The sequence below is a fragment of the Trachemys scripta genome, chromosome 6 (assembly GCF_013100865.1).
Source record: "Trachemys scripta elegans isolate TJP31775 chromosome 6, CAS_Tse_1.0, whole genome shotgun sequence".
In the NCBI taxonomy this organism is placed as follows: Eukaryota; Metazoa; Chordata; order Testudines; family Emydidae; genus Trachemys; species Trachemys scripta.
The window spans coordinates 45,250,205-45,264,196 of NC_048303.1; the positions used below are offsets into that span (position 1 = coordinate 45,250,205).

Here is a 13,992-nt window from a genome sequence, read left to right on the forward strand (position 1 = left end):
AAACTTGATGCCATATGAGGCAGTGAACCTGATTACCACCCAGATACTCCCAGTTTCTGTCAGTGCTGTTGTGTCAGAATAGCAATGGCCACCTGACCTACCATTAGAGAGAAACTCATCTCAAGCAAGATGACATGAATCTTAGGATCGTACAATCTTGTACCAGTAAAAAATTCTATCAAAAGCCTGCAAGGTTATTTTAGTAATCTTCCTAAAATTAAGGTCTCATATCACTAGGAGTACAAGAGAGCCATGCTTCTCCATTAGTTACATATTTCTAATTACACTCTACCTCCACTGTTTTACTTTAGCAAGCTCATCTTTAAGACATCCACAGATGACCAATTCTTCTTTTACATTAAATTTCCAACTCAGGGCTATTGGTTATTCCACCATTTTAACTGCACTTCTTCCTGTGGCTCTGCTATCCATATAATAGCATGTCTTGGAGTTCCAGATACCCGCCTCATAGGCCCAGATTTCTTTACACAGGAGATTGAAGCTGGACATCACCAAAGCTTTCCAAGATGTTTTCCCTATTAAGATAGTAAAACATCTGGCTATTAAGAGAAACTTCCACCTCTGTGACTCAAAATTGCATTCAGATTCACCCACCAGAGGGATCATGTGAGCAAACTTTCAAGAGCACTTCATGGACTAAGAGGCCTGAGTAAAATTACACATCTCACCACCTGTGTGCCAGCAGCCCTTGCAACTCACATGAAGTCTCTAAGGTGATTGAACCTGGATTAATTACTTTAACATATTAATGTTATAATATATTAAATTCCAAATAAAAAATGAAGTCACCATTCAGACACTGTTTCCAGGAATGTTTTTAAAAATAAACTAATTAATTAATGCTTAGGAGTCAAAGTTTTCAGTGTTCCAGTATCAATTGTAACCTCTCTCCTTCACCCTCCCTGTTTAGTATCCATAAGTAAAATACACACTGGCCTGCACATGTTAATGGGTACACAGGCTGGAGATTCAATCGCTCTAAACTGCAAGATACCCAGGATTTTAGCTAAAATCTACATGAACTTCTCATTTTATTTCTGCCACTAATATCTGTATCTGCCACATCGGGCCAAGACACCGAGATCATGTGTATCACCCTTTGTAGCTTCAAATCATATTGTATCCCAGTGACCCTCCAAATCCAGGTCAGGGCAGATGCATGTTAGAAATCAACTTGTGTCCTCACCACAACCTACACACATGCACTATTGACCACCAGAAGCCTCTTGGCAATATAGACCAAAAATTCCCTTCCCCAACACTTGAGAGAAGTTTAAAGGGTGGGTGCAAGGTTATAACAAACAACTCATAAAAGCAATAAGGCAGATTTAAGTGCAAGTGAAGGGATTCAGCTGATATGGGGAGAGTGGCAGGGGAAGGAGCAAAAGTTAATATTGGTGCTGGAACTGTAACTGAGGATTTCCTCACTGAGGAGTAATTTAGTTAGTTTAAAAAAATAAATAAACCTAAGTTGCTTTAAGGGAAAAACTCAATCCAAATAACCTATTTTGCCTAGAATTCTTATGAGTTAGCATTCACTTTTCAAAAGTGAATACATTGCAAGGATTTCAGTAAAGATACTGAACTCAGACTCTTCCTGTACCCCTAAAAAAATGCTTCACTGTTGTCCACTATTTTCTGAGAGAGAGAGAATTGCTTTTTACTAAGATACCAAAGATTTGAACTGGGTAATGAAAAGGGAATGAAAAAAACGCCACAATGCAGTCAAGCTATGTCAAAGTCATACTTGGTTTTATTCCTGTGGCCAAGTACCTGAGATTTGAGATATACCAATTCTTACAGGATTGATGTATATTAAAGTTAAACAAACAATCTTTTTTTTTTTGGGAGGGGGGGAAGAAGAGGAGAAAAGAGGAGCAATATAAAATGAAGTTCATAGACGTATTTGGAGGAACAAAGTCTCACTTTGTACTGATCCACAAGATGTATTTTAGTAGTTAAATAGCTTTGGAATAAAACTTTAAAATCTTTGTGGTCAAAAAATTACATGGAAAGTCTGTCTTGAAAGGGTCCGCTCTGTCATCATTAATCCAGTCTCTTCAAAACACATCCTGCAGGAGTCGTTTCCATTTCCTGAAGCAAAGTAGTATTTTGAAAGCTGCTACAGAAAAAAAGTTATCTGGGGAAAGCTTCGTAGATTTTAAATCCAATGAATTTTCCACAAATATGATGTATGGAATTAGACAGTTAGTTACATGTAGCTTGTTCCGGAACCCTCAAAATACTATGAGTTTTGTTCTCCTCTAGAGAAGTGGCCTTTTTCCTCGTCATGGTAGCAAACAGTGCATCCATCATTCCCAAAACTTCAAGTAGTTCCGCCTGGTAATCAATTTCTTTTTCTATGATCTCTTGGAGTCTTAAGAATTGTTTATCAATGACTGCCGATTGTCCAACCACAGGGAGATAAATATCTGGATGAAGGAAAGTTAAAGTTAGTCTATGTGCGGATATCCACTGGTTCATATTTTATAAGCATATATTTTATTTTTTAAATATATAGTTATTTCTGATAAGACTTGCTTCGTGGCAAGATGGAGAATATTTTAGCCTTCTGAAAAGTTATTGATATATCTTATAGTAACTTTCATGCTAGTAAGCCTGAAGGGGGCTTAAATTTTGTTTAAATGTTTACTACTTGTGGTATTATGCACTGGGAGAAGTTGGGGAAGCTAGTCATACCACACAACTGCATAAAAATAGTGCTGAGGGCATTCAGAGCCTGGGACGGGTGCTCTTCTGTACAATGAACATTAATCAAAGTGAAGTGTACAGTCTGATCAATCATCTGGCAAGAAAAAAATAAAGCTTGGAATTTTCTGATCTCTATTTTGACCACTGGCTTTTTATTATATCAGTTTTAAATTCCACGCTGGGTCGTTAGGCAAAATGTAGAACTTTACTCTTTGGAACAGTGTAAGCTTAGCTTGGATTACTAGGAGTTTCCTTTTGGTACAGTACTTACAGAACATTCATTTGAAGAAGTGGGTATTCACCCACGAAAGCTTATGCTCTAATACGTCTGTTAGTCTCCAAGGTGCCACAGGACTCTTTGTTGCTACTTACCAATAATCATTTCTGCAACTTTTATCAGCATAGGGGCAAATCTTGGCTCAACCACATACCTGCAGAGACAGAACAATTCTTAAAATGCGGGGAGGTGGGAAGGATAGCTCAGTGGTTTGAGCATTGGCCTGCTAAACCCAGGGTTGTAAGTTCAATCCTTAAGGGGGCCATTTAGGGATCTGGAGCAAAAAAAACAAAAAAAACCCACAAACAAAAAAAACCCCACTGTCAGGGACAGTATTTGGTCCTGCTAGTGAAGGCAGGGGACTGGACTCTATGACCTTTCAAGGTCCCTTCCAGTTCTATGAGAGGTATAAAATTAAGATACTAGCCATTTACTCCCACACCACCAGTGTGAATAAACAGTTTCCCTATACGCATGTACAATTTACCACACAAAAGTTTAACCAGACAACTGGTAAAAGCAGTCCAAGGGATGGGATAAACAGGAAGTCACACATGGCAACCGCTCAATGAGGAAAGCACTGGGACTTGGAAAGGTGGCAATTTTCTTTTTAAATACAGGAAGATAAAACACAAGCTTCAGACAACAGGACTCATTAAGGTGGAGTGGGAGGGTTGCAGGCAAAGGGGTAAGAAGGCAAGTTTAAAGAAACCTCTTTTTGGTGGTCTCAGACTTCCTCTAAAAAGAGAGCAGCAAACTTGATCAACATGCATTTTATAAATGAAAGGCAGTGTAGTTACCATATAAGCACAAGTCCATTAAGAACACAGAGTAACTGTGAACAACGGTAGGGGTAAATTCTAAGCTTGTGCCCCCACTGAGGTCAAAATTCCTGTTGACTTCAGTGGGGCCAAGTTTCACTCCAACAGTCTTGAAAGAGGTGTCTGCAGGTAAAAGAGTGGCAAAAGCTGGCAACAAGAAACATCTGCCTGATGAAATAGCCTTGTCAGAGGTAATTTAGGTGAGTGATACCTTATCAAGAAAGCCAGGAGGATGCTAAGTTGTGTTTCATCTCGTCCTGCAAGTGCATTTTTCAGTGTTCCTCTGCGATTTAGCTCCTGCATGACTGCAACTGTAATTTCAGGCGTCCTGTTACGGGCCTAAGTGTATGTAAAGAGTTTAGTACCAGTGCTCATCTTCAACATGAAATGAAACCTACATACGCATAAGCAGGTCTATGTACACAAGAGAGATTTCTTCCCCTTCTAGGCCTGTCTCAAAGTTATATTATTTCATAATATGTAAATATAAATTTCAAATGAAAGCACTGAGTATTGACGCACAAAGCAGTAATGGCCTTACCTCAAGTACTACATCAAGAGCCTTGGATACCTGGAAGCTTTTTAGTAGTTTGTCATACTTTTTCAAGTGACTTCTCACAGGTTTACTGACAAAGAAATCCTCCTAGAATTGAAAGGACAGTTCAGGATAGAGCAAACATGTTTAAGTGTTTTGTTAGCACTAACACTACTTCTCAATTTCTTTATATTGTTTTTCCAGATACTGCAATCTGCTGTCCAGGTGCCTTCTGTTCTTATCAGAGTTCTGGGAAAGTTTTCGGGGGGGGGGGGGGGGGGGGAAATGGTGTATTTGGAAAGTCATGTTAAAAATACAGTTGTCAGCACAGCTAGTTAGATCACTACCTTTAAAACCCTTCATACTAATATCAGATGGATAGATTTTAAAAAATAAGCGCAATTTTTATTTTGAAGAGTTATACAGAATGCAGCTACCACACACGCTTCTTCCTCTCCCCCATACCTGCTTCGGCATGTAGTTTCTTCCTTTTACAAAGGTTCTGTATCCTGGCCGTTTCTTCTTTGGAAAACGTTCTTTGCTTTCTTCGTGTTTTCTGTGTCTCACATTTAGTACCCCATTGGTCATACCTACAACTATAGTTTCATCTTCAGGCTAAAATGAACAAGAAATTGAGTAAGTAACCAAATGTTTTTGCTGTGATGAAGCTTTCCATAGCAGGCAGAGTTCTCAGGTTATATAAACATTGTTAATATATTTTGTATGAATCAGGTCTGATAAAAACCCCAAAGTACTAAGGCCTGCTGATCTAAGCACAATTTTTGGACACACACGGGCATGGAACAACTCCCAGAGGAGAGACTAAAGATTAGGGCTGGTCGTCTTAATAAAGAGATGATTATGAGGAAATATGATAGAGATCTACAAAATAATTAATGGTGGGGGGGAAAAACAAATTCTCTATTTACCCTTTCCCACAATACAAAAACCAGGGATCACCTGATGACAGGTGGCAGCAGGTTTAATACAAGAGGAAGCATTTCTTCACACAATACAGTTAACTTGTGTAACTCATTGCCAGTGAATGTTGTGAAGGCTCAAAGTATACGATAAGTGGATTAAAAAAAGAACTAAATTAGTTCATGGAGAATAAGTCCATCACTGGCTATTAGCCAAGATAGTCAGTAATGTAACCCCATGCTCAGGGCAAACCTAAACCTCTGATTGCCAGAAGCCAAACGGGGTGGATATCTCCAAAACTGCCCTGTTCTGTACACTCACCCTGAATCCCTGGTGCTGACCACTGATGGAAGACAGGATACTGGACTTGACAGACCATTGGTCTGACCCAGTATGGTAGTTCTTATGTTTCCCATGGTACTAAACAGGCTGAGGTCTCTATACGCTGAACCTTGACCTTTGTTTAAAACTGTTAATGTTGTACAGTGACAGGGTCATGTTAGCATCTTTGACTCTTTGGGCTCATATTTATCTAAATACCACAGACTCCCTGAGACTCATACCTCCCTTCCCCTCTGGCCCCCAAGAGATGGCTGTGAGGGGCCAAGACAAGCAGACCTCTGGAAGAGCCAGAGAAGGGGGGAGGGAGGGCTATGGGAAGGGAGAAGAGGTAGTCAATTGATGCCAGACTCTCTACCAGCTATCAGGGTGGCCCTCTGAACTACCACTGCTGGGAGAAGGGAGCTGTGTCTGACCAGCCTTCTCGGCCCCACCAAGCAGAGAATTTGGCTCTTCCCTTGACTCTCAGGCAGGGAAGGTAAAGGGATGGCTTGCCAAGCAGTTCATTCCCTTCCTCCTCTGCAGAAGTTCTGACAGGAGAGCAGCCACAGCTAGCTCTGCCTGCAGTAGGAGTGAGCTGTCAGGCAGCTCCTGCATTCCCTGCCAGGAGGTTGTTTGTCCATAGCTCCTCCTATGGAAACTAGTTTCTAACGTCTCTATCCTTAACCCTTCATCACAGGGGAAGCCTGCATGGAGAGTGAGGAAGGTTTCGGCAGATGAATTGTTTGATTCTATCCATGTCTCCCCAGACCAGATTGGCTCTAAAAGGCTCCTGGTGCAGGTCCTCCCACAACCGCTGACTAGCTTCAACAACTGGTCCACTTCCAGCTGGAGCTGCAGAAGGCTCCCCAACAAGAAAGAGTTCAGCATTCTATACAAAGTGAAGGTCAGAACACAGCAACATTCCCTTCCCAATCACTCACTCCTTGGGGGAGCACACTGCTCAAGACACTCCCAGCTCAGAGTACACTGCTAAGACCAGTGCCAGACTCAGCTGCGGGACAGCATGTTAAGCCAATAGATTGTTATGGCAGCCTAATGTATAATACTCAAAGTCTCCAGGTAATACTTGTATGTGTAGAATTAATTTAGTGATCCTCACACACATAACATCCCTCTGACATTTAGAGATTGCAACAAAAGCTAAAATCAATTATGTAAACCACTTTTTTTTTTAATACACCAGTTCCCAAAGAGCTTAAAAAAATAATTTTTATATTATACTTACAGCCAATGCAAGACTCAGAATTGATGCAGCATAATCAAAGCTGTGGACTACTTTGTAGGAGGTTGTACTGTAAACCTTCACATGCCTGCACAGAAAAGCAACTTATTTACAACTTTACATTTCCATGTCTCAGTCTAGATTCTTTACAGGAATTTCACTTCTCTTACAAATGTCACAGACCCATCTAAAGAGATTTCAATAAATTTTACATAAAAGTTGCTTCATTCTACAACAGATTCTACCTTTACTGGTCTCTTCAGCTCTCTAGCCTGCAGAAAGATTTCATACTCTAACTCTTACACTTGCTGTACCATCAGATAGTTGTTCAAACATCTGGCTCATGGTCCAGACCTGGCCTCCACGATATATTTACGTGGTTGGTCTATAATATGCAGATTCTGCAGAAACTAAGCTTTTATTTAAAATAATATTTCAATTTCTAGCTTTCAAATAACTTTCCAAACATGAACTGAGTGTCATGGTACTACTGCCTTCCCTAGGCACCAAAGGAAAAGCCAGAAACAATGGTTCAGTCATTTGAACCTTTTATCTTTTTAATCTCTTCTTGCACTAGGTACTTCCCTCTGCCGGTTTGGACCCCTCTTGCTAGTGAATTAGAAGGAAATACTCAGAAGAAAGTAGAGGAGATAGTTCAGCAAAAGAGCTCCAAGGGAAACTGTGACCCAATCCAGGGATCAAGAGTAGACAGTAAGGACCAGGGCAGCCACTTTTGGGGGTAGGGAACAAGTGCTAATATGAATAAAGAGTGGGGTGGAGGTTGCCATTTTTGATGTAAGGTGCAAGTGAGGATTATTAGCAAGAGAGGACTCTTATCTACACTGAAATCAGAGGCACTAGTAAGTAAGTATAGCTCTCTTTTCATATTAAAATAGGAGCAATTGGCATGGGGGGGCAATTTAAGTTTGGAGTTTCAGGAAACAGAATAGCAATTTGGTGAAAAATCAGTTTGGCCCTTAGAATGATTTATTCATCTGCCACTTAAGGCAATGGGAATTACGAGTGCACAATTAAAGGTAGAACAAAGCCCCAGAATGTGTTTCAAAGTTACTTGCACCAGTAACTGAAGTATTAGTATGAAAAATATTGCTTTTATTACTTTAGTCTGGTGTTTTCCTAAGTCTACTGCCTTGATCTATAGCAGTCATGACTACAATGTGTTTTTCCCAAATTTAAAAATAACAAACCCCCCTAAAAAAAAAGTTAGATCAAGTGAAAGATACTAACCTGTCTAATGATCCTGAGAGCAGCCTTTGCCCAGAGCTACTGAGGCATAAACAGGTTACAGTTTTATGGTTATTTTTCAGTGATACTAGTAATTGCCCTCCTTTTAGAATGTCCCAGACTTTAACATACCGGCCTCCTATAAACAGGAAACACATGCAAAGCAGTTTTGACATGTACACATTTAAGCTTCTTTGCATAAATTTTCAAGTTAAGAGCACAAAAGAACAAACTAGCAAAAAGTCATGGCTTCCTTTTAACACTAAGTTTACTGCCTCCACCCTTGTCCACTTATGATTATGACGTAAGTACCTGTAAACAAAAACAATTTGAGTTTATATTCTATAGGAGACATGATCTTCCTCTAGAAGCAACTGGGAGAAAAATATTGTATCACTCAGGGTATAGCAGCTGTGGGTGTCAATCGTGGTCTATTAAAGATGTTAAAAAGGAGAAAACTTGTAACTTCCCTCTATAAGAATATTATGGAGGCTCAGTATGGAGTTGGGGGATCTTCTGTTTGTGTTCAAGCAAATGGGGGGGGGGGGAAGACCCTGAAGAAGATGAAGATTCTTAGCTCTTCAGATCAAGGGAGAAAAAGTCACATCTTTCAAGAATAATCTTTGTCCCATGAAACAATTTATCCCATTCTTCCACCCTTGCACAATATTGCACTACGCCAATGAGAGTCAGTTTCCAGTCCTAAAGGTTTCTTGTTTTAGTTGTGATTAACAGCAAGTGGGAGCAGACTACAGAGATGAAGACTCTCTCCTGCTACCTACTCCTTCAGTTTAGCTCTTGGGACAGACAGCAAATTCACTACTATAGTGGGATCTCAGACAGCTGGAACCAGGCCACTTATGGCTGCATGACAATCGAGAGTTCAATCCAATATTAATTCATAACGCAGTAGAAGTGTTCAGCCTTGGTGTTTCAGTCTCAGCAATGACAAATGTGATAACCCGCTCTGTGGCTGCAAGTTAAGGGGGAGAAGAAAGGAAAGAAATTTCATTTTGTTCAAATACCTGCAGAGACTAGAAGACCCCCAGAAGGGAAGAGAAGAACACTCTCCACAGGCTGTCCATGCTCTACAGTCATAACACTTTTTTCTGTCCGTACATCAAATACTTTCACAGTGTGATCGTATGAACCTGAAAAATACCCCAGTGAACAGTTTTAATTTAAGAATCCATAACATTTCAAGTACCAAAAAACCCCACACACTCATCTAAGATAAAATGTTCAATCTCAAACCAAAGTCCATAGGAACTGCTGACCAACGGAAAAGCACTTTGCTTCACAGTTTAAATACCCAGTATCTTACATAAGTGAATTTCCATCTTTCAGATGGTATAAGGATCTCACCTTTAGTCCTGCCAAGACACTGGACCTTACAATCCGTGTCATTCAGATCAGTTTTCTTCCTACCCACCCTTGAATTCATAGGACTCTAGCAGCAAGAATCACAAGAATTACTAGAGCTAGAAGACAATGTTTAATACCATGTAAAAACTTGGAATGTCAGTTTTCAAGTGTAATGAAGCATTACTATAGTCCAACCAGTGGTTTGATAACCACAACTTTACGTTAGATAACTCTTATAGCACAATATAACGGATAGTGTTCTGTGCAAGTGTGCATGTTATTTAATCTAGAATATTATGAAAATATCAGGAAACTCAGTAGCAGTTGGTTCTAATAGCTACTTAAACTGCATTTGTTCCAGTTTTGAAACTTTAACTTTTAGACCACACAAGCCATGTTCACTGGTGCCATCTTTTCCTAAAGTCTTAGCAAAAATTTTCAATTGCATTGATGTATTAGGTAAGTGGAATGCTTACTTACTTATTCTTAAAAACCTCAAGAAATAGTCTAGTAAGTATTTTAGCAGAATCATTAACCTTAAAGGACTAGAGTACTGTTCTACTCACTATGAAACACGGTAGAAAACAAAAAGACAAAGAACTGGCATAAGAGGCAAGCACACTGTCCTACTGTAACAACAAGAATCATCCTGTAAAGATAAATGCTAAGATAATCAAGATTTTAAACAGAAAAATCAGGGAGAGAACACACATGAAAGGCAGGAGACTCCCAGTCCAGGGGAGGGGAAATTAGTGCCATTTAGATGTGGAACCCAGATCAAGAAGAAACTGCTTTTCTGAATTCCTTATAGGAGTCCAATTCAAGACAGATCAGTATTTTACAGAACAAACCTGTTACAAAAAGATCTGTGTTCAGTTTACTTGTACAGCCACATCTCACATAATCCGTATGCTCGCTGTACGACACAATTTCTGTTGCACTTGGAATATCCCACAACTTCGAAGTATAATCGTCAGCACCAGAGAATATACGGTATTTATCAGACAGAAAGTCCACTACGTGTACTGCTCTAGAAACCAAAACGAACAATGTCCAAGATTACTACAAGTACTTCAAACTTTGAGTGCAGAGTTATTATAGGAAAATATGTCCACTTAATCTGAAGTGCTATGATAAACTGACTAACAAAATATCGGCTACTGGAAAATATAGTGCCACAGCTTGCAAGTTAGATACTCCTTCAGCAGTTCAAAGTTTATATTAAAAGCACAGAACACAAAATGTGGGCTATACTGACTTTCTTCTTAGAATATGCATTAATACCACTCCACCCCTCCATCAAGGGCAATTACGTATTGTTTTGTATATAAAGGGAAGATTTAAATACGGTAGGAGCCTAGTAATTCTATACAAAAGTTGTAAGGGATTTTGGTGTGAGTGTTAGTCTGATTTTATCGGCTCTCTGAGCTGTGGTGCAAGTGAAGTATATTTCTTGTTAAGGAGTGACTGGGTGTGGTTGTCAATAAAGCCGGATGCCTGTGTCTGAGTGACACCTATCCCATCCCATTCTGTGACTGGTTGGCCCCCAGCCACAGAATGGTAATATCAGATTGTAACATCATTTAAATGTATTTACATTATAATTCTAGATGTGATATAGGAATATTCCATATAATCTGTGTCTTTTATTTTGGTGCGCCGCTTTAATTAAATGATTCTTTAAATGTAATTCTATTGCAGTTTACTATGTTCTATGTATTGTTTCTTGCTTTATTAAAAACATTGTAACCACTTATTTCTTTTAAATAAATAATTATTTTGTTTTCGAAGAATTTCTGCTTACGTGTCCATAACACCCTGGCAATTCCTTTAGGGCGGGCCACAACCTTGTTTCCCTTTTGTTAAATTAGAAACACTAATGTATGCTAATTTTAATTGGCGCATAAAATTAAGGGTAACAAAACTTATCTAGTTCTTTTTTGAGCCCTGTTAATGTCTTCGCCTTCACAAAGTATTCGATGGTATTTCAAATCATAAAATTTACACATGAGAAAGCTTTTATACACAATGAATAAATCCATGTGGTCTTACTTAGTGTGACCATCAAATTGTCTCAGTGCTGCTCTTCCACTGATATCAAATAGCCGAACGACACCTTCTTCACTGCCAGCAACAAGCAGCCTGCCATCATCTCTATATGTAGCACAATAAGCAGCATCTTTGAAGCGAGAGAACGTTTTGATTGGCTCCTGAGAGTACCGACCATAAATATGGATCTAATAAATAAATAAATAAATAAAAAAAAAAAAAATCACAAATTTTAAATTAGTACATTCTCATACAACACTAATTGAAAAACAAAATAGGACTTATTATGAAAACTTACCCTTGAAGAGGCCGTGACAGCATAATTATGTGGAGGAATTGGAGAGAAGTCAATTTTATTCACTGCACCAAATTCCTTTATTTGAACAGGAGTCTAAATGAATTGAAGTGAGATTAAAGAAATTTAATCTTTATCAAAGATTTTTTTTTTTTTTTTATTAGCAGGAGTCTTACAAAGACATGAAAGCTTGACATGGATACTCTACCATTGTCTAATTTCTAAAATGAATTACAAAATCCTTTTAAATAATTAGAACAGAAAAAATCATGGCTGTGTTTTTAAAAAAAATGAGTTGCCACTCCCAAAATTTTACTTCCTTTTTTTGCTTTAAAAAATTTTTGTTTCTAATTTTATGTTTTAAGCGTTATGTTCTTTCATTACTAGGGAATTTGCCAAAATACAAAACATGTTCATATTGTATAAATATGTACTTTTCAAACACCCATATGTACATTATACCTAAACTGTCTGGTATACATTTTCATTTTTAAAAAGACTTTCTACAATTAACTTATTGTAAATGATTGCCAGTAAGATAAATGAAGGTGACCATATTTTATTAGAGCAAACTGCATATATTAGAGGAAGCAATTTGTGATTCAAGTCAGTTTGGGGTCTTGAAATATTGACTTAAACTCATTACACGAGTAAGATACATACTTGATTTTAAAAACAAGCCATCAGGTTGTCACCTCTACTGAAGCTATTTTGCTATAAAGTGCATAAAGAGATAGTCCAGTTACAACAATGGATAGGAAAGTCTTTTGTTTTTAAGTTTTGGCCATTTATACTGTTGCATAAAATCAAGACAAAAATCTTTAAGCAAAAACTACTACACAAACACTTAAATTATATTCCCATATATTAACTATGCATTCTTACCTTGTAATTCTTCCAATACAAAGTATCTTGTGTGATTTTCTCACCAAGCTTGGGAAATGACTGAACCACTACAGGTTTATAACTAGCCATTATTTCATATAGTTAGGTTCCCAAAATCAGCAAGTGCAGCCCCTGCTGTTATGCTCTCGGTAAAGCAAGTGTGGTATTTCTTTTTTTAAATGCAAGTGCAGCTGAAAAACAAGAGTGTACAATAAATTTTAAATTTGAACCATAAAAAAATGCAAGTGAAATTCCATTATGAATGTGCTGAAATATCTTATCCAGTCTCCTGATTTTAAGTTTTGGGGGCAAGACCAAGTATGAAGGGGACAGTGGGGAAGGTAAGGCCAGGGCATGCAGTAGGTTAATATAGCAGCCTTACATCTAGAGTGTTGAAGCTGGATCAGAGCACACGTGAGCTCACCTTAGCTTCCATCCAGGCTCATCACAACAGACACAGGTCAGTAACACAGCGCCCTGCTCAGGAGATAGATACATTTCAAACCAAGCCTAAGGACTCACTAGTCAGCGCCTGCACAACGCAGCCACTGTGATACCCCCCCCCCCCCGCCTTTCCACGCCACCCCGGCTACCCCCCTCCCCGCTCCCAGCCACTGTGACAGCCCCGCTCCCAGCCGCCACAGCAGGACTCCAGCTTGGCCAATAGTTACGGAGTTGCCGCTGCGGAGCGGTGCGCGCAGTAGCGGCCCCCCGCCAGATGCCTGGGACAGGGGCAGCCCCGTCGCTCAAGCAGCAGGCCCCAACTGGAGGACACGGGACGGGGCAGCCCAACGCCGGTCGGGCCCGGCTCAGGCGGGCTGGCGCCGCGCTCTGCACGGGGCGGGGGTATCTAGGCACAGGGGCTCGTTACCCAGCAGCGGAGCTACAGCGCCGAGCGGAGCAGAACGAGCCAGCAGCTCACCAGCCTCAGGAGGCGGGCGGGAGAGACCGGGGCCCGGCTGCTCTCCAGGCCGAGCGGCGCAGCGCGGCTCCCTCCCGGGCCATGCTGGGGGAAGCGGGGGGCGCTGCTCTCTCCCATCGCGATCCCCACCTCGGAGCCGGATCCTCTGTCCCGACTGGATGTCACTGGGAGAGCTCTGGACGAAGGAGCCCGGACCCGGTACCGCCCAGCAGGCAGAAGTCACGTTGTGTCCCACGGCGGCTACCATCGAGCATCAGGTTGGTCCTGTCGCCAAAGAACTGCGTCATCACTGCTGCGTCACGCAGCGCTGCGCGTCCCCTCTCACACCCACGTCTCTGACCCACGTGACCTCTTGAGAGGCCCAATGAGAAAAAGAAAAA

The 13,992-nt window shown here is 40.3% G+C and overlaps 1 protein-coding gene across 7 annotated transcripts; it reads right to left on the reverse strand.

The window, feature by feature from the left end:
• Nucleotides 1-1,752: 1,752 nt before the first annotated feature.
• On the reverse strand, nt 1,753-13,913 carry UTP15 (UTP15 small subunit processome component). Of its 7 annotated transcripts, none has more exons than XM_034773347.1 (14): nt 13,742-13,913; nt 13,115-13,167; nt 12,691-12,881; nt 11,809-11,901; nt 11,514-11,698; nt 10,313-10,491; nt 9,122-9,247; nt 8,100-8,235; nt 6,855-6,939; nt 4,832-4,981; nt 4,373-4,474; nt 4,043-4,170; nt 3,106-3,164; nt 1,753-2,453 (listed from the first exon to the last, which is right to left on the reverse strand). In XM_034773347.1, exons 3-14 carry the CDS (start codon nt 12,778-12,780, stop codon nt 2,230-2,232), a joined length of 1,557 nt encoding a protein of 518 aa, XP_034629238.1. In that variant the 5' UTR covers nt 12,781-12,881; nt 13,115-13,167; nt 13,742-13,913; the 3' UTR covers nt 1,753-2,229. The 7 variants fall into 7 exon arrangements, with proteins under 7 accessions (XP_034629238.1, XP_034629239.1, XP_034629240.1 ...); XM_034773348.1 differs by lacking the exon at nt 13,742-13,913 and adding an exon at nt 13,613-13,713; XM_034773349.1 differs by lacking the exon at nt 13,115-13,167.
• Nucleotides 13,914-13,992: the final 79 nt, after the last annotated feature.